Below are 23,873 nucleotides of genomic sequence, written 5' to 3' on the forward strand. Positions count from 1 at the left end.
TTGCAGGTTGGGCATTTTGTCTCTAAAAGGTTCGCCATCACTGCCCTAACCTATCTATCCGCAGAAATGGGTGGATATGCCGGTGTCAGATGATACTCCCTTTAAGACTCTTATGAATATTTGAAGGGTTCCATAATTTGGATCTGGCAAGTCCTATCTATCATATTATTGGAGTCAACTATCTATCAGGAATAGAGGATACAGATTTGGTATTTGGGAATGAGGTGTACTGGGTGACAACCCCAGTAAACCCTGTAATGGCGGACATATTGGTAGTCACTCAGCTTTTAGCACAGAGGAGAACAACTCCGCTGTCTGTATGAACCGGAGAACAATCTCTCCCTCTAAACCCCGCCTATCCACATCAGCGGCAGTAACCTTGTAGACTTTAGATGCCCTTGTGCTGAGCCCCAAGTAATTGACTGTATTATTATCCGGCAACCAAAACAAACACCCGGCGCCCGCTCACGTGTCTGAATTTGTAATGGCTCTATGGAGTTGGGAACTTTTCTTCCTGCTTGAAGGACAATTATGGGTTTGTTTCACTGATGCACAAAACACGAAGAACAAGAACAGTCGCTGGTTGTCACTGCACACACAGCTGCAGGGGTACAATACCTGATATAGCATGCAAGATAGATAGATAGATAGATAGGAGATAGATAGATAGATAGATAGATAGATAGATAGATAGATATAGATAGATAGGAGATAGATAGATAGATAGGAGATAGATAGATAGATAGATAGATAGTTAGATAGATACATAGGAGATAGATAGATAATAGATAGATAGATAATAGATAGATAGAGATATAGATAGGAGATAGATAGATAGATAGATAGATAGATAGATAGATAGATAGATAGATAGATAGATATTGGCCATTGATCCCTTCTCTGACCCCCAGGGATCAGCTGTACTCTGTAATAACACTGGACAGTGAGTATTCAATATCCCTGCAGCTCCCCCAGAGGAGAAACTAAGTATTACACAATCAATGACTGTCCATGGAATGCTGGATGGGTCCTGGAAGGAGAGAGATGGAGATTCTTAAAGAAGCTTTCCTGGATGTATATACTGATTGGTTGGATCCAACACCTGGGACCCTTAAAGATCAGCTGGATGAAGAAGGTGCAGGGTTTGGGTGAACGTTGCGGCCTCTTCATTGAATGCCAAGCACAGCTCAGCCCCATTCACTTTAAGTACCTGAGTAGAGCAGCTATAAAGTGTCTCTCTCTACCTGGAGGACCCAGCATGACCAGGCTGCCAATTAATTTGCATGGGCATTGTGTAATGCTGCATTTCACCTGTGGTGGTGCTGCAGGGAAACTGAACAGATTACATAAGGGATTACCGCTGATCACTATGGTTCTCAGTCATGGAATATCCTGTGACCAGTCTATTCTAAAATAAAGTGTACAACCCCTTTAAGCAGATGTAAGATTCTATTATAATGTAATGTCCATGAGAAATATCCATCAGTGGGTAACAACCCATATAGTCCCACGGCGATATTCACATGATAATTACAGTCATTACGTCTAATCGCAGCCTCCATGTACGTACAAGAAGCAGCGGGCCCGAGTATAACCAGATATTCCACGTTGCTCCATTATATGTTCCCGTTTTCACAGACCTGACCACAGTCGTGTTGGTTTCCTCAGGAAGAAAGTCAGGATACAATAAAATCATATCATGGGGGCAGGAAAACACATTTCCTCTTAAGGACAAAAATAAACAAAATTTAAAGGTAAAGTGACATGGGAATTCAGGTTTACTGACCCCTTAAGAGGTTGATTTGAAACCATTGCCAAATATATGATTGGAGCAAGTGAGTGAAATAGGGGAGTCCCCGGCTCGGTATCAAACGCCGGGCCTGCTCCACTACAAACAGGATATTTCAGAACTATTCACTGGTGCTTTTTTGGTATGTATACATTTTACTAATTACGAGGAGATAGCAGATTATAATGAAAAAATACTTAAGGTGCCCCCTCCACTGATTCCGACACACTTGGAATTTTTTCTCTAGCCCCCACGGTTCCCGAGCAATCAGAGCAGATAATTTAGGTGCCCGATATCCTGACTAGACTCTCTGCAGTCCAGTGGGTGAGTCCCACCCCCTGCCTGATATCACCCACTAGTCATTAGAGAGGCTAGATAGGACATCAGGCAGCAAAAGTATCTCTACCAATTTCTCAGGATTGGTGGGGGCTAGAGAAAAAGTTCCAACTCCATTGGAATCAGTGAAGCGGCGCCTATTACAAGAGATGGACTTGGTGGAGGTGGTGAAAGGTCCTCTTTAAAGGAGTTCTCCACTTTGGACAACTTCTTTTTGTTAGCTGGAGCCCTGATTATAAGTTGTAGTTGTTGATTCAAGTGTGTGAGCGTAATGTCCAAACCCGCGGTCTTTAGTAGAAACGTAGACCTCACACGTAATCGTGCCAAGACTTTCTTTTATTGATCAAAATCTTGTATTCCGTAGATCAGAGCAAAACGTTTTCGGTCACAGACCTTCTTCAGACTCTTGTGGTATGTCGGTACTTTTTCCTTCGGCGTCCTGCCTATACTCCTGGCGCTCTGCTGCATCTCTGGTCTTCAAAACCTTTCACATTGGCAATTTGCGGGTCTCAAGTAGGGACGTCCACGGAGTTCCGGACCCCCTAGAAATATATGGTGATCTATCAGACACTGACATACCACAAGACTCTGAAGAAGGTCTGTGACCGAAAAACTCTACGGAATACACAATTTTGAACCATAAAAGAAAGTGTTGGCGCGATTACATGTGAGGTCTGCATTTCAACTGATCATAAGATGATCACAGTGATCGCCTGAGCACCAACTGTTCAGTTTCTGTACAGCTCCCCTAGAGGAAAAATGAGGTATTACCATGTTGTTATCGAAATCAATGAACAATGTATTTTAAGCACCAAGGTGCCAAGTCCTCCAAAGCAGGGGCTTCACTTTCAGTTGAAAGGCCTGAGTAAGCCCCCTCACCCCTAATAGTAGGAGAACCCCATACCAGACAAGCACACGAGGTCCCAGTCTATATAAACTCACAATCTAGAGGACGGCAGGAGCTCTGGGACAAGTGTTATACAAACAGGACTGTGTATCTTTTCTGTAAGTGAAAACCAACATCCAGTAAATGGTTTATAATTGTATCGTAAGCTCTTAATACTAAATAAACTGCAGGTCTGAATAGAGCCACGGCCATATCCACAAGGGATCTTGATAAAAGGGATTTCTATTGAATACCTGTAAATATAAACATCTACGGCCCAGGTCACAGCTGCTGCGGCGGGAAGATTATCTTAAAGGAGCCATGTTGGGGAAAGTTCCAAGACCTGTTCCTATGGCAGACCTCTACTGTGTTATTATATAAGGGTAACCTAAAATCTGCTTACTATCTACACCCTCTCTAGAAGAGGGCAGCGCACCCAACTGGGCTCCGAAACATTCAGGTGTCCACTCCTTGACCCTATAGAGATGCTATTTTTGGAAAGTGACCCCCGTATGACAACGTTATGACACGGATTCCTGTGGTCAACAAATTCCTGAGCGATTCCGCTGTTATCCAAGATTACTATTTCCTATAATCCTGAGTGACAGGACCTAGAAATTTACTAAAAGAACCTGTCAGAGCAATATATGTGTACAGAGACGGAAGAAAATACAAAGTAAACTCTTCGCACAATAGATTTGCAGCGCCTGTGACCCTGTATCAGAAAAATGACACAAAGACTATAAGAAAACACACAAAGGATTAAACTGCACGAGGTAAGAAAGCAGACGGGAAGCTATAGACAAGCTTACATAGTAACAGGCTAAACACACGGGGTGAAAACATACAGTATAACTATATACAGATGTTACACCACTTATCCTCTATTATACTCCAGAGCTGCGCTCACTATTCTGCTGGTGCAGTCACTGTGTACATACATTACATTACTTATCCTGTATTATACTCCAGAGCTGTGCTCACTATTCTGCTGGTGCAGTCACTGTGTACATACATTACATTACTTATCCTGTATTATACCCCAGAGCTGCGCTCACTATTCTGCTGGTGCAGTCACTGTGTACATACATTATATTACTTATCCTGTATTATACTCCAGAGCTGCGCTCACTATTCTGCTGGTACAGTCACTATGTACATACATTACATTACTTATCCTGTATTATACTCCAGAGCTGCGCTCACTATTCTGCTGGTGCAGTCACTGTGTACATACATTACTTATCCTGTATTATACTCCAGAGCTGCGCTCACTATTCTGCTGGTGCAGTCACTGTGTACATACATTACATTACTTATCCTGTATTATACTCCAGAGCTGCGCTCACTATTCTGCTGGTGCAGTCACTGTGTACATACATTACATTACTTATCCTGTATTATACTCCAGAGCTGCGCTCACTATTCTGCTGGTACAGTCACTGTGCACATACATTACATTACTTATCCTGTATTATACCCCAGAGCTGCGCTCACTATTCTGCTGGTGCAGTCACTGTGTACATACATTATATTACTTATCCTGTATTATACTCCAGAGCTGCGCTCACTATACTGCTGGTGCAGTCACTGTGTACATACATTACATTACTTATCCTGTATTATACTCCAGAGCTGCGCTCACTATTCTGCTGGTGCAGTCACTGTGTACATACATTACATTACTTATCCTGTATTATACTCCAGAGCTGTGCTCACTATTCTGCTGGTACAGTCACTGTGTACATACATTACATTACATTACTTATCCTGTATTATACTCCAGAGCTGCGCTCACTATACTGCTGGTGCAGTCACTGTGTACATACATTACATTACTTATCCTGTATTATACTCCAGAGCTACGCTCACTATTCTGCTGGTACAGTCACTGTGTACATACATTACATTACTTATCCTGTATTATACTCCAGAGCTACGCTCACTATTCTGCTGGTACAGTCACTGTGTACATACATTACATTACATTACTTATCCTGTATTATACTCCAGAGCTGCGCTCACTATACTGCTGGTGCAGTCACTGTGTACATACATTACATTACTTATCCTGTATTATACTCCAGAGCTACGCTCACTATTCTGCTGGTGCAGTCACTGTGTACATACATTACATTACTTATCCTGTATTATACTCCAGAGCTGCGCTCACTATTCTGCTGGTGCAGTCACTGTGTACATACATTACATTACTTATCCTGTATTATACTCCAGAGCTGCGCTCACTATTCTGCTGGTGCAGTCACTGTGTACATACATTACATTACTTATCCTGTATTATACTCCAGAGCTGCGCTCACTATTCTGCTGGTACAGTCACTGTGCACATACATTACATTACTTATCCTGTATTATACTCCAGAGCTGCGCTCACTATTCTGCTGGTACAGTCACTGTGCACATACATTACATTACTTATCCTGTATTATACTCCAGAGCTGCGCTCACTATTCTGCTGGTACAGTCACTGTGCACATACATTACATTACTTATCCTGTATTATACCCCAGAGCTGCGCTCACTATTCTGCTGGTGCAGTCACTGTGTACATACATTATATTACTTATCCTGTATTATACTCCAGAGCTGCGCTCACTATACTGCTGGTGCAGTCACTGTGTACATACATTACATTACTTATCCTGTATTATACTCCAGAGCTGCGCTCACTATTCTGCTGGTGCAGTCACTGTGTACATACATTACATTACTTATCCTGTATTATACTCCAGAGCTGTGCTCACTATTCTGCTGGTACAGTCACTGTGTACATACATTACATTACATTACTTATCCTGTATTATACTCCAGAGCTGCGCTCACTATACTGCTGGTGCAGTCACTGTGTACATACATTACATTACTTATCCTGTATTATACTCCAGAGCTACGCTCACTATTCTGCTGGTACAGTCACTGTGTACATACATTACATTACTTATCCTGTATTATACTCCAGAGCTGCGCTCACTATACTGCTGGTGCAGTCACTGTGTACATACATTACATTGCTTATCCTGTATTATACTCCAGAGCTGCGCTCACTATTCTGCTGGTACAGTCACTGTGTACATACATTACATTACTTATCCTGTATTATACTCCAGAGCTGTGCTCACTATTCTGCTGGTACAGTCACTGTGTACATACATTACATTACTTATCCTGTATTATACTCCAGAGCTGCGCTCACTATTCTGCTGGTGCAGTCACTGTGTACATACATTACATTACTTATCCTGTATTATACTCCAGAGCTGCGCTCACTATTCTGCTGGTGCAGTCACTGTGTACATACATTACATTACTTATCCTGTATTATACTCCAAAGCTGCGCTCACTATTCTGCTGGTGCAGTCACTGTGTACATACATTACATTACTTATCCTGTATTATACTCCAGAGCTGCGCTCACTATTCTGCTGGTACAGTCACTGTGTACATACATTACATTACTTATCCTGTATCATACTCCAGAGCTGCGCTCACTATTCTGCTGGTACAGTCACTGTGTACATACATTACATTACTTATCCTACTCCAGAGCTGCGCTCACTATTCTGCTGGTACAGTCACTGTGTACATACATTACATTACTTATCCTACTCCAGAGCTGCGCTCACTATTCTGCTGGTGCAGTCACTGTGTACATACATTATATTACTTATCCTGTATTATACTCCAGAGCTGCGCTCACTATTCTGCTGGTACAGTCACTGTGTACATACATTACTTATCCTGTAATATACTCCAGAGCTGCGCTCACTATTCTGCTGGTGCAGTCACTGTGTACATACATTACATTACTTATCCTGTATTATACTCCAGAGCTGCACTCACTATTCTGCTGGTGCAGTCACTGTGTACATACATACATTACTTATCCTGTATTATACTCCAGAGCTGCGCTCACTATTCTGCTGGTGCACTCACTGTGTACATACATTACATTACTTATCCTGTATTATACTCCAGAGCTGCACTCACTATTCTGCTGGTACAGTCACTGTGTACATACATTACATTACTTATCCTGTATTATACTCCAGAGCTGCGCTCACTATTCTGCTGGTGCAGTCACTGTGTACATACATTACATTACTTATCCTGTATTATACCCCAGAGCTGCGCTCACTATTCTGCTGGTGCAGTCACTGTGTACATACATTACATTACTTATCCTGTATTATACCCCAGAGCTGTGCTCACTATTCTGCTGGTGCAGTCACTGTGTACATACATTACATTACTTATCCTGTATTATACTCCAGAGCTGCGCTCACTATTCTGCTGGTGCAGTCACTGTGTACATACATTACATTACTTATCCTGTATTATACTCCAGAGCTGTGCTCACTATTCTGCTGGTGCAGTCACTGTGTACATACATTACATTACTTATCCTGTATTATACTCCAGAGCTGCACTCACTATTCTGCTGGTACAGTCACTGTGTACATACATTACATTACTTATCCTGTATTATACTCCAGAGCTGCGCTCACTATTCTGCTGGTGCAGTCACTGTGTACATACATTACATTACTTATCCTGTATTAGACTCCAGAGCTGCGCTCACTATTCTGCTGGTGCAGTCACTGTGTACATACATTACATTACTTATCCTGTATTATACCCCAGAGCTGTGCTCACTATTCTGCTGGTGCAGTCACTGTGTACATACATTACATTACTTATCCTGTATTATACTCCAGAGCTGCGCTCACTATACTGCTGGTACAGTCACTGTGTACATACATTACATTACTTATCCTGTATTATACTCCAGAGCTGCGCTCACTATTCTGCTGGTGCAGTCACTGTGTACATACATTACATTACTTATCCTGTATTATACTCCAGAGCTGCGCTCACTATTCTGCTGGTGCAGTCACTGTGTACATACATTACATTACTTATCCTGTATTATACTCCAGAGCTGTGCTCACTATTCTGCTGGTGCAGTCACTGTGTACATACATTACATTACTTATCCTGTATTATACTCCAGAGCTGCGCTCACTATTCTGCTGGTGCAGTCACTGTGTACATACATTACATTACTTATCCTGCACTGATCCTGAGCTATATTTCTGTGACTGTGGATGCCATGACCTGCAGGTTGCTGCCTTCATGTTGGGGGTTTGTTGATGGTTGCTAGTCGTGCGGGTTGTGTAAGGTGCACTGACGTGCAGGAACAGGACTGTCAGCAATTGTTGACAATTCAAGGGAAAGGAGCGAATACTTCCAAGATAAGCAAGTGTGACAGATGAAGATGAATGAGAGCGGGTCAGGGGCCACTTTATACAAAACACTACGTGTACATCAAATATCGAGGAGCCTAGAGAGAGATACAGCTGAGAGTTCACCAATCACAATCCAAGTCTTACTGTAGTTTTGTTGAAAATAAAAGTTCTAAAAGAGGAAACGTCTGTACCTCAGACACGGCAAATACCCGAAATCTCAGTCCGTCCTGCCTAACTGAGCAATACAGTGAGAAACAACCTATTACCATGGCAACCAAACAATAGACAGAATTACCACGAAACGTAACGTTACCAGATCCCAGATAAGGAAAACGGCAAATTATACAGAACATATAATAGTAGTGATATACTTGTACATAGGAGGCAGTATTATAGTAGTTATATTCTTGTACATAGGAGCAGTATTATAGTAGTTATATTCTTGTACATAGGAGGTAGTATTATAGTAGTTATATTCTTGTACATAGGAGCAGTATTATAGTAGTTATATTCTTGTACATAGGAGCAGTATTATAGTAGTTATATTCTTGTACATAGGAGGTAGTATTATAGTAGTTATATTCTTGTACATAGGAGTAGTATTATAGTAGTTATATTCTTGTACATAGGAGTAGTATTATAGTAGTTATATTCTTGTACATAGGAGTAGTATTAGGCCGGGTTCACACGGAGTTACGTGCCGCGAGATTTGGCACGTAGACGCCGCGTGACCCTTTGCGTGCCGTACACGCTCCCATTCATTTCAATGGGAGCGGGGAGCGTATGCGCCGCGCTAGTTTGCGGCCGTGCATTTATTCACGGCCGCAAACTAGCGCGGCGCATACGCTCCCCGCTCCCATTGAAATGAATGGGAGCGTGTACGGCACGCAAAGGGTCACGCGGCGTCTACGTGCCAAATCTCGCGGCACGTAACTCCGTGTGAACCCGGCCTTATAGTAGTTATATTCTTGTACATAGGGAGCAGTATTATAGTAGTTATATTCTTGTACATAGGGGCAGTATTATAGTAGTTATATTCTTGTACATAGGGGCAGTATTATAGTAGTTATATTCTTGTACATAGGAGCAGTATTATAGTAGTTATATTCTTGTACATAGGGAGCAGTATTATAGTAGTTATATTCTTGTACATAGGAGCAGTATTATAGTAGTTATATTCTTGTACATAGGAGTAGTATTATAGTAGTTATATTCTTGTACATAGGAGTAGTATTATAGTAGTTATATTCTTGTACATAGAAGCAGTATTATAGTAGTTATATTCTTGTACATAGGAGTAGTATTATAGTAGTTATATTCTTGTACATAGGAGCAGTATTATAGTAGTTATATTCTTGTACATAGGGACAGTATTATAGTAGTTATATTCTTGTACATAGGAGTAGTATTATAGTAGTTATATTCTTGTACATAGGAGTAGTATTATAGTAGTTATATTCTTGTACATAGGAGTAGTATTATAGTAGTTATATTCTTGTACATACGGGGCAGTATTATAGTAGTTATATTCTTGTACATAGGAGTAGTATTATAGTAGTTATATTCTTGTACATAGGAGTAGTATTATAGTAGTTATATTCTTATACATAGGGGACAGTATTATAGTAGTTATATTCTTGTACATAGGAGCAGTATTATAGTAGTTATATTCTTGTACATAGGAGGTAATATTATAGTAGTTATATTCTTGTACATAGGAGCAGTATTATAGTAGTTATATTCTTGTACATAGGAGGTAGTATTATAGTAGTTATATTCTTGTACATAGGAGTAGTATTATAGTAGTTATATTCTTGTACATAGGAGGTAGTATTATAGTAGTTATATTCTTGTACATAGGAGCAGTATTATAGTAGTTATATTCTTGTACATAGGGGGCAGTATTATAGTAGTTATATTCTTGTACATAGGGGGCAGTATTACAATGTGGTGAATATTTTTTGCATATAAGCACCACTCTTACCTCTGAACTTTTTTGGCGGATTGGCCAGATCTCCGGCTTCTGGGTGAACCACACATCTGTCATCCACCAATCTGGAGAAAGACAAACACAATATGATATATAAGGCGCAGCGAACACTCAAATATTTACAGAGCAGAGCATGACTAGAAACTCAGATAAAAATCACTGACTAATATTAAGAGTCTATGACTATACAGAGTGCAGGGCCTGACAGGTGGGCTCTGGGTAAATGTGCTCTTTTGGCTCATACATCTCGGATCTTTCCGCTCTGTCTGGGTGGGTGGGGGGTTGTGTAACAACATACCCCGCTCTGGCGTAATCACCGCTAACAGGGCGATCATTCATTACAATAGTGACTTGTCTCTGTTCCCTGTAAGCATGGCAATTGGATTAACTCCGCGTTATCATCCGTAATTACCGATCGATGCGATTCTCCAAGCTCCGTCATCAGGAATTACAGGATTGACAAGGATCCCTTCATTACTAATCACTACAGCGCTGAGGGTGCATGTAGATAGCCTGCAGTTATGCAACGGGGAAATCGCTTACATAGCAATCACCTCATGCACGCTCGGTCCTGTCATGAGCGTTTGGGATCTACCAAAGTGTGTGGTGTCTGCTATTTTGATGGAAGGTAACGTGACTGGCACTGCGTAATCTGATACCCGATAATCCAAAATGTCTGACACCAATTTAAAGGAATCTCTCCGTCTATTGCTACCAATACAAGATCCAAGTGTCTGTCACTTGTTGTCCCATATAGTAAAGACGAGCATTATTTATGCAGCGACCCCAGGTGGGGAAGGCCGTGAACTGCAGTCTACGCCTGCGCACCCTGCCGCAGCGTCTTCGCCAGCGCCGATACAGCGTTTCATACAGGAAATAACAAGGAAATGGCAGTTACACAAAGATAGACATCAAAACTGCGTGACAACGAACGAAACCGGTGACAACTATTACATAGGGAGCGAATATTTATGTGATCCCGTTCAATAAATCGGAGGCGCGAGGTCTGGAGAGCCTCATCTTCATTCCTTTAGTCCTAGATTTACTATTAAGGTGTACAGGACCTGCCCCTGGGTGTGTGAAGGGGTTAATTCATTCAAGATGGCGGTATATAAAATGGAGGCGTCAACCGTGGCAACCACGCAAATTTCCAGGCCCGAAAAGCGACGTGGCTGGTTACTATGTAAATACGACCTTGAGTCACCATTGTATAAACATTACGGCCCCCAATATGAGGCGAATGCCCTCCATCTTAACCCAAAAGTGGCCACAAAATCCTCTCAGAAACGCCCACGTTGGGACATCCCTTAGCCTCATTCCGACAGACTGGTAATAATCTCCTCATACTATAACAAAATGGCTGCCAGACGCGACTTTCCCGGATTATAATGAACGCTCCAATTATGGCGTAAACCGTGAACGGCGTGAAAAAAATAGCAACCAATCATAATTCAGCTTTCATTTTCCAGGTGAATACAAAATGAAGGCTGCGCTGTGATTGGTTGATATGGGCGACTAAGAGGTTTTTGTTCGTAGACATGCAGTGCTTTTAATTATCGTCAGGCTGGTTGCGGACGCGTCTCTTCTCAATTCCCAAAATGTCTTGCCGCCTACCAAATATTTCCCCAAAATTCCCCCAGAGGTAACCAGATCAGAACCAGAGCCATTTCTTGTGGCAACCAATCAGATTCCGCCTCTCATTTTCCAGAGGCCCTTTTCCAAATAAAAGCGGCGACCTGATTGGTCACCAGGCTAACTATTGACTTTCGTTTTCCTCTAGTTCTGCCAAATCTGCACCAAATAGTTAAACAATTAAAGAGGTCAGTTTTAATGGTCAACCTGTCCCGATCCTACAGTTCGGGGATGACCTCTGGAGGAAAATGGAGGAAAACAACCCCCCCCCCCATTATTTCTGTCTATACAGGTGATTCCCAGAAGAGACGGTCGCGGGTCTGATTACGGCGAGACGCTGCCCTCTCCCCTTTCCACTTCCTTTCAGTTATGGAGGCAATCTACAATGAGACATCTGTTTCCTGTTACAGCGGAGAGGCCGAGCACTCGGGGGGGAAGAGACTGCACAGTCTTACACACACGGCTTCAGGAAGGTCAAAGCGGCGACCCTCCCAAATATCTTATTAGGGGCTCATTCACCTATATTGGAGCAGTCTTAGGTCTCCGTCTACAGTCCTAAAAATCTTTTCTTGACCCTTTTATTAGACTACATTTTACCTCAGGCACCCCACGGACAGCTATGACAACTCAGCAGTATTAGGACCCCACCAAGCAGCTCCCTATATCTCAGCTTCCTAAACCCGTGTGAGTCTGATATAGAGGGAACATGATCTAGGGGTGGGCTCCTTTCACGAGACCAAGTTTCGGCTTTGAGCGAACATACCCTTTAAGAAAGTAAATTGCGGTAGTTGTTTCGTTTACTCATCGGAGGCACCATTTTTCATTTCGAGTGCGATCTATACCAGCATAATGAGCTGCAATACCACACACAGCCTGGGGAAAGGTGTGGCGCCGTTTTTTAAGAAAGCAGCCATGTTTTACTAATCCCGCAAAATCCCTTTAAATACATAAGGATTTAGAGGAGAAGCCACATCAAAGCGACCTGGCAAGCCCAGAAAATCCTACAATACACGGGTTTACATAACCAGCCGCGACGTGACTTTATAAACATGATAAGAATCCTTTAACCATGTGCGGTTGGCAGATTTTTATTCTACGGCGTTTTTTTGGTCTCTGAGTCACCTTTGGCTTCGAGGGCGACTCCAGTTTGTGACTACCTGGCATGAAATATTAGGAAATGGCTTATATAACAATCCCCTCGTATAACGTCATCATCGGATTTGGTCCGGGATCAACGTACACTATAGGACCCCCTGCTATATACTCTGTGGGTGCATTTATGAAGTGGGAGGAGCTTCCAGGATTATCACTGTAGCCCCCTGCTGGCCAAGAATATTACTGCAAGAAACGTGACAACTACCGAACCTTTGAGGGCTATAACTTGAGATATTTGAGGTGTCCTCTATGTGACCATAGCCGGACAGGAAGGTCACAGGCACTGGAAGGGCAGACGCCGTTTAACCCCGACACGCCTGATATGATCTCAGTAGCTTAGATACCCATGTCCTGGGTTAATGATAAACCCCAGGTGGATTGTATTACTCGGGGACGGGCGGACAAGGTGATCCCACTTCTTCTTCTAACACCTCGGGTCTTATTACTTCCCACGAATAAATATAATCATGTGTTAACCCTATGGCCACCAGTTCTGCTTAGAAAAGTTTAGGAAAGCTGGGTGACAGTAACCCTATTGGTCATGACTCAGCTTTCCTAGGAACAGATATAACGTTTTTTCTCTACTTTTGGAGGAAATGAGGTCTAGGTGACTCAGAGCTGACATTTCGTGCCTACCACAAACCCTAAACCCTCCCGGCCCTTGATCTTGAGGGCGTACTGCGAAAAGGTTAACAAAGACTGGTAGGAAAATGGCGACATGACGTGAAGAAGGTTTCCTACCGAGATAATACTGTGGTCTTTGGGTTTATCTTGGTGAAGGCAGCAGTTCCTGGACATATATTGTGCTATAAATACTACACACATGACCAGGGGTGGTACGATGCAGGTCGGGGCCCCAGACTGTCCTGTCAAATAGTCAATAGAGTCTTTTATGATGGAGCTACAAAGAGCGTCTCTCACTCAGGAGGACCCGACATGTCCACGTATCACACAGAATGACACAATTTCATTTGACTCTGTGCAATACCACATTTCTCCTGTGGTGGCGCTGTAGGGAGATTAAACACTTGCTGTCAGATTTGCCTGACACGCCCCTCTGGACAACACCAAAAGATTCTGAATCTGGAGGACCGAAATATGTAATCCCTCATTTGACCTGCAGGGGCACTACAGGAGAAATGAAGAAATATCAGACGGTTTCCCAGCTGATCATTAAGTGACTGTTCATGTTAGACGTGGTTGTCCTAAGTGGACAATCCCTTTAAAGCAGCTATTGAGGACTATAACAATGAGCTCCACTCTTATTATGCTCAGTAAGCGACATCACGTCTGTCAGTCAATTGACATAACGTCACTTCCTGTGAAGAGGAGGTAGAGCTCATTATGATAGTATTGGAAAATCCCTTTAAGCAATCCCTTTTATATCAATTATGTAATAATTTTACCAATGGTGTCCACAAGCGAAATGCACTTCCCCTTTAAAGACCACTGTACATCCTCTTTGGATAGACTTCCACTTTAAAGGAATACTCTATAACACTTTGTGAGGGATTCCCCTTTAAAGATCACTGCATATCCCCTTTGGGTGGAGTTCCCCTCTAAGAGCCCACTCCAATCAACACTCATACACAGCAGTATTCTAGTTCATACACTAACGGAGCGGACCATGACAAAGAGAAACCATCTCTTTGCTTCAGTGCTAGATTTAATATCTGAATTGCCCCTTTAAAGAGGACCTTTTAACACCTCCACTAACTCCAACGCTGGGCCTACTGCGATAAGCACCGCTCTACTGATTCTGGCACAGTTGGAATTTTTTCTCTAGCCCTCACCGTTCCTGAGAAATCGGTGCTGTAAGTCTCAGCACCCAATATGTTAGTTGGACTCCCTACTGTTCAGGGGCGGTTCTGGCTGTAGCAGGTAGTCTGGGACCGCCCACATAACAGTAGGGAGCTTCTCTCTTATATTGGATGATGAAACTAACAGAAATGATTTTTCAGGAATGGTGCAGGCTAGAGAAAAAATTCCAACTGTGCCGTAATCAGCGAAGCGGCGCCTAATAAAGGATGGGCAAATCTAGAATTGGTGAAAGCTTCCCTTGTTAAGTAGATTTCACAGCAATTTCATCTTACCGCCATACTTTCGCCTAATTATTAAACCACCTCGCAGCTTGTGATGCGTGTGGAGCAGAATCTGTATACAGTAGTGCTTTTGTGCTATCAGATGGAAAGCCGCAGCTTTGTGGTGTTTGTTTGTATAGAGGCGCACCCAACAAGGGATAATACTGTATACAAGCCTGGATTTCAGGTGGAGTTATGTAACTGGGACAAGGCCCGATGCTGTGACTCGGATCTCTGCGAATATATAGTCGACTAGACCTGGGAGAGGACGACAGGCTGGAAACGACATGTTATATAAGGACATGATTTAGTGTAGGAATTACAGCTCTGAAGTACAAACTGCTGCTCGAATAGGCACAAATTAGGAGAACAGGGCAACCGATTAAGTCATATTGAGGGAGGGCACACTCAGGTTTGCCTCATGTCAAGCAGTGGTTTGGTCCTAATGGACTAAGGCCTTCCCCATATAACCGCTATATAACCGCCATATAATACGACACCTACCCTGCTGCAACGTAGGATTAAGTTATACCATATGGGACTCAATGCAAAATCTGTAACAGGGTCCTTCACCTACCCTATACTCAGCAGTTTTTGGGTCCTGTTGGGCTGGGGCTTCTATGTATACAAACCGCCATATAATACTGCACCTTAAATTATACCGCCTGGGCCTCAATGTAACAGACCCCCTCACCTATCCTGCACCATTTATATTACAGGTGTCGTCTTATCCGGTATAGAGCGTATTTTGGGCCCCCTCAGGTGCCGGGGCCCTCGTGTGACTGCTCATCTGCACCCCCTAGTGGCCGACCGGGTACTCAGCAGTTTCGTTGCTGCGGCCTTTGGTTCCGTCTTCCTTACGAGATTCTTCCCATGCGATGGCTGTTGTCATGGCGATTCTTTGGCGATTCAGCTTGTGTTTCTGCCTCGGCTTAATTCACACATAATTAATTACGCTGTTTTTTTTCTCTCTCCGCTTCCTGCAGGTCGAATGTGCCAAGTCTGCACGGACAACGGCGTCCTTCACACAAGACGTCTCCAGACCTCCACAGACACAGCTCTGAGAACTCGGGAAAACGTCAGAATAATCCGGAATCTTCCCAACCGCCGAGGAAATTTCAGACATCTTAAGCCTCTAGGGGGCGTCTTTTAGTCACAGAGTCACCCAGGCTTATAGGAAAGTCACAGTCACTGCTCGATCCTCCGCCCCATGACGTCTCGCACTCTCTTTTATTTCTCTACCATATGCCGTACAATCATATTTTCTAAAATTAATCCTGACCTATGTAGGGGGCGATAATGTGCGAGGTAACGGCAGGCGGGGCAGCAGCTGCTATCACGCCGCTATCATGTACGAAAAATTAAACCATCGCACTGGTCAGCAAACGTAAATATAGATATTGGGAGTATTCGCAATGGACGAGGCCCAGACTAAAAAGGGGTTATAAAAAGGTGCCATATAGAGCTGAAATAATACCGCAATACGTTTCCTGGTAATATCAGCGCAATACAGTAGTACTGTACCAAACTAATAATACTGCCACACAAAGCTTTAAAAAACACAGTCATTTAATGTTCTAATAATACTGCCATATAGAGCTGAAATAATACTGCGATACAGTGGTACTAGTACTACCAAGGTCAAACCATAGAGAAACACTGCACCAAACGAATGACAGTGTCATACAGTGCTCTTGTAACTTTATGCAGTGGCACAATGTGTTGTAATAACAATGCCATATACTGTATTAATAGCAGTGCCGTATAAAACTGCCATACAGTGCTCTTAAAATCAGTGCTAAATAAGGTTCTAATAAGTGTCATACAGTGATCTGATAACACCGCCATATACAGTAGTTCTCTAACAACAATGTCATATAGTAATCGAATAATAGTGCCAAATAGTGATATAATAATAGTGCCATATAGTTATCTAATATCAGTGCCATATAGTGATCTAATAACACTACTTAACTTGCTTGAGGCTCCAGCTGCAGCTCTAACAGCGGACTAATGTTATAGCTTCACAAACACCTCACACACAAGGTAACCTACGTATCACCGCCAGCAATACATAATACCGTCATACAGCAGATGCAGATACATTACGATAGACTTCAGGAACCAGTCAAACCAGGCCAGGCCATAAGACATTCCACACACATCAATAAGAAATAATCCAAAAATTAGATGACTGCGGCAAATTTATAGGTGTATTGGATGTCCAATAATAAGTGTTAAAATAATACCGCATATATAAACAATATTAGTGCCATATTGTACTATATTATATATCAGTCACCACTACTATATAGTGCTTAATGGGAAGACCCTCACATTGCGGTATCTCCAGGAGAGGTCCCTGTGTATATATCTATACAGTGTGTACGACACAGGGCAGTGAGTGGCGGTGTACGGCCTGTCAGTGTACGGTACTTGTCTCACTAACAGGAGCTGTCAGCAGACAGATTAGAATTATTACAGTAATCATTCCTGAATAACATCCCGCACAATGCCGGTATTGTCGCCATACTGACAAGCTCCACTGGATAGGAGACAATGTCACTGCCATGGCCTGTGCACAAACTGCAGAGCTGACAGATACAGCACCCCGGAGATCAGCAGCTGTGCGCAGAAACCTTACTGTTTGCATTGCTGGCAGTGTGAACACTTGTCAAGATGCAACTGAGAGTAAACTGTCTGAGAGAAGGAAGGAGAACAGGAGACATTTATAGCCAATAGCAACCCGCAGGCATGGGACAAAATCCATTAGTCAGCGACCAGTGAGCGCAGCTCTGGAGTCTAATACAGGATAAGTAATGTAATGTATGTACACAGTGACTGCACCAGCAGAATAGTGAGCGCAGCTCTGGAGTATAATACAGGATAAGTAATGTAATGTATGTACACAGTGACTGCACCGGCAGAATAGTGAGCGCAGCTCTGGAGTATAATACAGGATAAGTAATGTAATGTATGTACACAGTGACTGCACCAGCAGAATAGTGAGCGCAGCTCTGGAGTATAATACAGGATAAGTAATGTAATGTATGCACACAGTGACTGCACCAGCAGAATAGTGAGCGCAGCTCTGGAGTATAATACAGGATAAGTAATGTAATGTATGTACACAGTGACTGTACAAGCAGAATAGTGAGCGCAGCTCTGGAGTATAATACAGGATAAGTAATGTAATGTATGTACACAGTGACTGCACCAGCAGAATAGTGAGCGCAGCTCTGGAGTATAATACAGGATAAGTAATGTAATGTATGTACACAGTGACTGTACCAGCAGAATAGTGAGCGCAGCTCTGGAGTATAATACAGGATAAGTAATGTAATGTATGTACACAGTGACTGCAGCAGCAGAATAGTGAGCGCAGCTCTGGAGTATAATACAGGATAAGTAATGTAATGTATGTACGCAGTGACTGCACCAGCAGAATAGTGAGTGCAGCTCTGGAGTATAATACAGGATAAGTAATGTAATGTATGTACACAGTGACTGCACCAGCAGAATAGTGAGCGCAGCTCTGGAGTATAATACAGAATAAGTAATGTAATGTATGTACACAGTGACTGCACAAGCAGAATAGTGAGCGCAGCTCTGGAGTATAATACAGGATAAGTAATGTAATGTATGTACACAGTGACTGTGCCAGCAGAATAGTGAGCGCAGCTCTGGAGTATAATACAGGATAAGTAATGTAATGTATGTACACAGTGACTGTACTAGCAGAATAGTGAGCGCAGCTCTGGAGTATAATACAGGATAAGTAATGTAATGTATGTACACAGTGACTGCACCAGCAGAATAGTGAGCGCAGCTCTGGAGTATAATACAGGATAAGTAATGTAATGTATGTACACAGTGACTGTACCAGCAGAATAGTGAGCGCAGCTCTGGGGTATAATACAGGATAAGTAATGTAATGTATGTACACAGTGACTGCACCAGCAGAATAGTGAGCGCAGCTCTGGAGTATAATACAGGATAAGTAATGTAATGTATGTACACAGTGACTGTACCAGCAGAATAGTGAGCGCAGCTCTGGGGTATAATACAGGATGTAACTCAGGATCAGTACAGGATAAGTAATTACATTGATTAGATCTTTTTTGTAGTGAATTATTTTTCCGAACATTAATTTATCCCATCAGAAAAACATTATATCATGTAACAGAAAGAAAAACAAACTAAAACTATAAATAATATGTTACGATATTGTGACCTGATATATTGGGGGCTGGTAGGGGGGAATCTTACTTCAGCAGTATGTGAGGTAAGGGGGCGTTCACACTACCGTCGGTGTCCGACATGTAGTGTCCGCTCCTAGTGTCCGCTCAAAATCTGTCACGGACACTAGGAGCGGACACTAGATGTGTCCGTGACACCTGTCATTCACTTTAATGGGCATCGGGTGCGTTCTTTTGCACTCCGTGCCCGTCCTTCTCTGTCCGCAAGAGAAGATGTCCAACTTCTCAAGCGGACAGAAAAACCCTGCATGCAGGGTTCCTCTATCCGCTTGAGAAGTCGGACATCTTCTCTTGCGGACAGGAAAGGATGGGCATGGAGTGCAAAAGAACGCACCCGATGCCCATTAAAGTGAATGACAGGTGTCACGGACACATCTAGTGTCCGCTCCTAGTGTCCGTGACAGATTTTGAGCGGACACTAGGAGCGGACACTACATGTCGGACACCGACGGTAGTGTGAACGCTCCCAACAACAGCAAGAAATATTTCTACTTCACCCAAAGAATTTGAGGTTGCCAGAGACTCCTTACTAGTCAGACTGGATAAGTAAAGTGATCCTGATGTGCAGCAATGTATGAAACGGTAACTCTGCCCATACCCTGCAGAGCTGATATATCCGTCATGTAATACACATAGGACAGAGATCAGCATAATACACTCAGCAGTATACTCAGAAAATTCTGTACAGCAACAAGCAGGGCCTGAGGGAGAGTCGTGTAAAAGGCGTGAAATACAGAGGACATTACAATTAGTCATGTTATCTTTATACTGAAGAAGAAAGTTCTATTTAATGCGAGAATCCATCAGGAAAACAGATACATAGGAGTAGTATAATAGTCGTTATATTGTTGTACATAGGAGGTAGTATTATAGTAGTTATATTCTTGTACATAGGAGTAGTATTATAGTAGTTATATTCTTGTACATAGGAGGTAGTATTATAGTAGTTATATTCTTGTACATAGGAGCAGTATTATAGTAGTTATATTCTTGTACATAGGAGTAGTATTATAGTAGTTATATTCTTGTACATAGGGGCAGTATTATAGTAGTTATATTCTTGTACATAGGAGCAGTATTATAGTAGTTATATTCTTGTACATAGGAGCAGTATTATAGTAGTTATATTCTTTTACATAGGAGCAGTATTATAGTAGTTATATTCTTGTACATAGGAGTAGTATTATAGTAGTTATATTCTTGTACATAGGAGGTAGTATTATAGTAGTTATATTCTTGTACATAGGAGTAGTATTATAGTAGTTATATTCTTGTACATAGGAGCAATATTATAGTAGTTATATTCTTGTACATAGGAGCAGTATTATAGTAGTTATATTCTTGTACATAGCAGGTAGTATTATAGTAGTTATATTCTTGTACATAGGAGTAGTATTATAGTAGTTATATTCTTGTACATAGGAGGTAGTATTATAGTAGTTATATTCTTGTACATAGGAGTAGTATTATAGTAGTTATATTCTTGTACATAGGAGTAGTATTATAGTAGTTATATTCTTGTACATAGCAGGTAGTATTATAGTAGTTATATTCTTGTACATAGGAGTAGTATTATAGTAGTTATATTCTTGTACATAGGAGTAGTATTATAGTAGTTATATTCTTGTACATAGGAGTAGTATTATAGTAGTTATATTCTTGTACATAGGAGCAGTATTATAGTAGTTATATTCTTGTACATAGGAGTAGTATTATAGTAGTTATATTCTTGTACATAGGAGTAGTATTATAGTAGTTATATTCTTGTACATAGGAGTAGTATTATAGTAGTTATATGCTTGCACATAGGAGGTAGTATTATAGTAGTTATATTCTTGTACATAGGAGCAGTATTATAGTAGTTATATTCTTGTACATAGGAGCAGTATTATAGTAGTTATATTCTTGTACATAGGGGACAGTATTATTATAGTACTGCACATAGTAAATTTTGTAATCTCCCACAGCTGAGCGTCCTATTAATCTATGGGGAGTTAAGTGTCTCCAATTCTCAGACGCCATAACAGTTTATAATAAAAGACGGACGTGTTTATATTAGTGCAGCCGTCAGTAATTCTGGAGCTCATCAAAGCTGCGCTACTGGATTCTCAATGGTACATAACTCCGCACTTCCCGTACTCAGGATTTTAGGGTCGCGGTTCCCATCTGCACAGCCAAAGCCATTTCTACATAGACAGACCAGATACAGATCTGCCATCTTATGTCCTCCCTTTCACTAGGACTATGGGACTTCCTTAGAAGGAGATACCTGGAAACACGTTTATTTACCTGAAACAGCACCACTCTTATTCATGGTTGTGTCTGGTATTGCAGGTACAAGCGCTGACTAATACTGGGATCTCATTGATCAGGAATAGAGCGCAGGGAAGCCATTGTGGTCATGTGACCTCATCTGTATTGGGCTTCATTCCACCTGAATTGCCGATCAATAGACTTTTATTCTCTCTCCTAACAAAGGCGCGGTGGCCAAACACGACAAGATCAACTAATTAAGTGCAGATCTCGGAGCGACCAAACAATCTTATCGCCAGAAAACTCGCTAAATAAATATCGTAAAACATTCTGTGTTGAGATGAGGGAAAAATTGAGCCGCGGCGGAGTCCTTATATCACTGGGGTCACCTATGTAATAGCTGGTAAAATCACTGCCCTCACACAGCAGAGCCGCGTTACAATGTGTCAGGTATCCTACTGTTTAAGGGATTGGATATCACGGGGGGGGGGGGGGGGGGGGCAATACCAATACACATCAAAATCTGGGGAGGTCTTGGGGTCACCACTGTGGCTTGGAACATTATGGGGAAATCTTTCCTAAACCAGTAGACTCAAGGCATCTCTCAATGTCTCCAATCACCTCCAGAGCTGCATTCATAATTCTGCCTGCTCTCCACACTTTACTAATGGTCATGTGATCTAACACTAGGTCTTGTACCATAGTCACCTCCAGAGCTGCAACCAAAAATTCTGCTAGCCTAGATATAAAACAGAGCATCGTGCCTCCTTGTTTTGCTAATGGTCGTGTGACCTAAAACCTTGACTCCAAGGGCGTGAGGCCTTCTTATAAAAGCAGCTCTGGATGTGACTGGAGTAATACAAAATCAACATCAGATAAGTAGTCGGATTAATATATTTTTACTACCTTATTTACAGATACACATTCCGCCTCCTCGCACCGCCCCGCTACATCTCCAGGAGCGACTCCTGACATTTAGCCGCGATTCAGACTCTACAGAAGAAGCGCTCCTCTCTGTTTGTCTCCGGGATTTTTGCCAAAGACAGTATGAAGTCCCTGTATGATAAAAGTCGCCGTCTTGTTCAAGAGTGCAGCTCTTCTTTATAAATAAAGCTAATTGACAGTCCGCACGGTGCCAATATGGCACCGGTCTCATTTTAAGGAGCCATAAGCAAGCCTTGTGCCGCCATATTGGAGGAGAAGCTAGCTACCTCCTGCCCCGTCCTGACTCTATAGGTTTGCTGGGCCTGACATATTACCGTATTACTTGTCATAATCTATAGGCAAATGGAGGAAACGGGGGTAGAATGTTCTCTCAAGTGTTTACGAGGGACGTGACCGAGTGACAGCAACAATACCAAAGCCAATATGGCTGACAAATGTTACAACCCAACGGAGAGCGACTTACCCTCCTTCTAACAAAGAGGCCGTGACAAGAATTGGGGATGAGGCGAAAGTTCTCTGTCAGGTAGTTGAAATTAACCGCAGCAGACCCTCAAGTCGTCCATGTGATCGTGGGTACCGATCCGTTCCAGGATACAACTGTCGGAAGGGAACATCCGCAGTTGACCCAGACAACAAACGCGTTGTGCGCATGGGGCCTAACAGTTCTGCTCGGGGTAAGGATATTTTGGACCCGCCTCAGGTTCGGATTCAAAATACAGGTAGCCGCGATTGAATGCCGGTGCACTGCGCACTCCACTCCGGATTAGGCCCAATGAGAAAGGAGCATCTTCAGGCCAAATCGCGAGGCAAAACGGCTTGAAAAATGAGCATCTCGCTAACCTGACCAGCTTCCACTGATTTCAGTGGGAGACATCTTTTTGGTCAGGATTTTGAGGTGAACTTACCCTAAAATTTTAGGTACTTTGCTCAAAACCCAAGCCGAACTGGGACAAACTTTTGGGGGGTTAAGCACCCCTCGTCTTTCTTATTTTCTCAATTTAGTCCCCCCCAAATTCTCCTATGTCAGTGCCCGTATTACTGCACATGTAAGTAAAGATCACTTCCCTTTTCTCACATTCACTTCCCCAAAATCCTCAGATGTTACCTCGGACTTATCCGGCTGCAGCTAAACCCCCATGTGAACGGAGAAGATTTGGTGCAATTTCCATCATCGCAACCATTACTTGTCCGTAGTACAGAGGACAGTATATAAATGCCGTATAACACCAGAGACAACTATGCCCGGCGTTGCGTCTCCATAGACTTAATACAGACTGCTC

General features: G+C 42.4%; 1 protein-coding gene across 3 annotated transcripts in view; it reads right to left on the minus strand.

Moving 5' to 3' along the window:
• ITPR2 (inositol 1,4,5-trisphosphate receptor type 2) overlaps positions 1-23,873 on the minus strand; it is a 179,696-nt gene that overhangs the window by 150,026 nt on the left and 5,797 nt on the right. For all 3 annotated transcript variants that reach the window (XM_075275279.1, XM_075275281.1, XM_075275278.1), the window contains exon 2: positions 10,263-10,333. In XM_075275279.1, coding sequence (XP_075131380.1) covers positions 10,263-10,333 — 71 coding nt within the window. The remainder of the gene's footprint in view (positions 1-10,262; positions 10,334-23,873) is intronic.

The sequence above is a fragment of the Leptodactylus fuscus genome, chromosome 5, assembly GCF_031893055.1.
Source record: "Leptodactylus fuscus isolate aLepFus1 chromosome 5, aLepFus1.hap2, whole genome shotgun sequence".
Lineage (NCBI taxonomy): Eukaryota > Metazoa > Chordata > Amphibia > Anura > Leptodactylidae > Leptodactylus > Leptodactylus fuscus.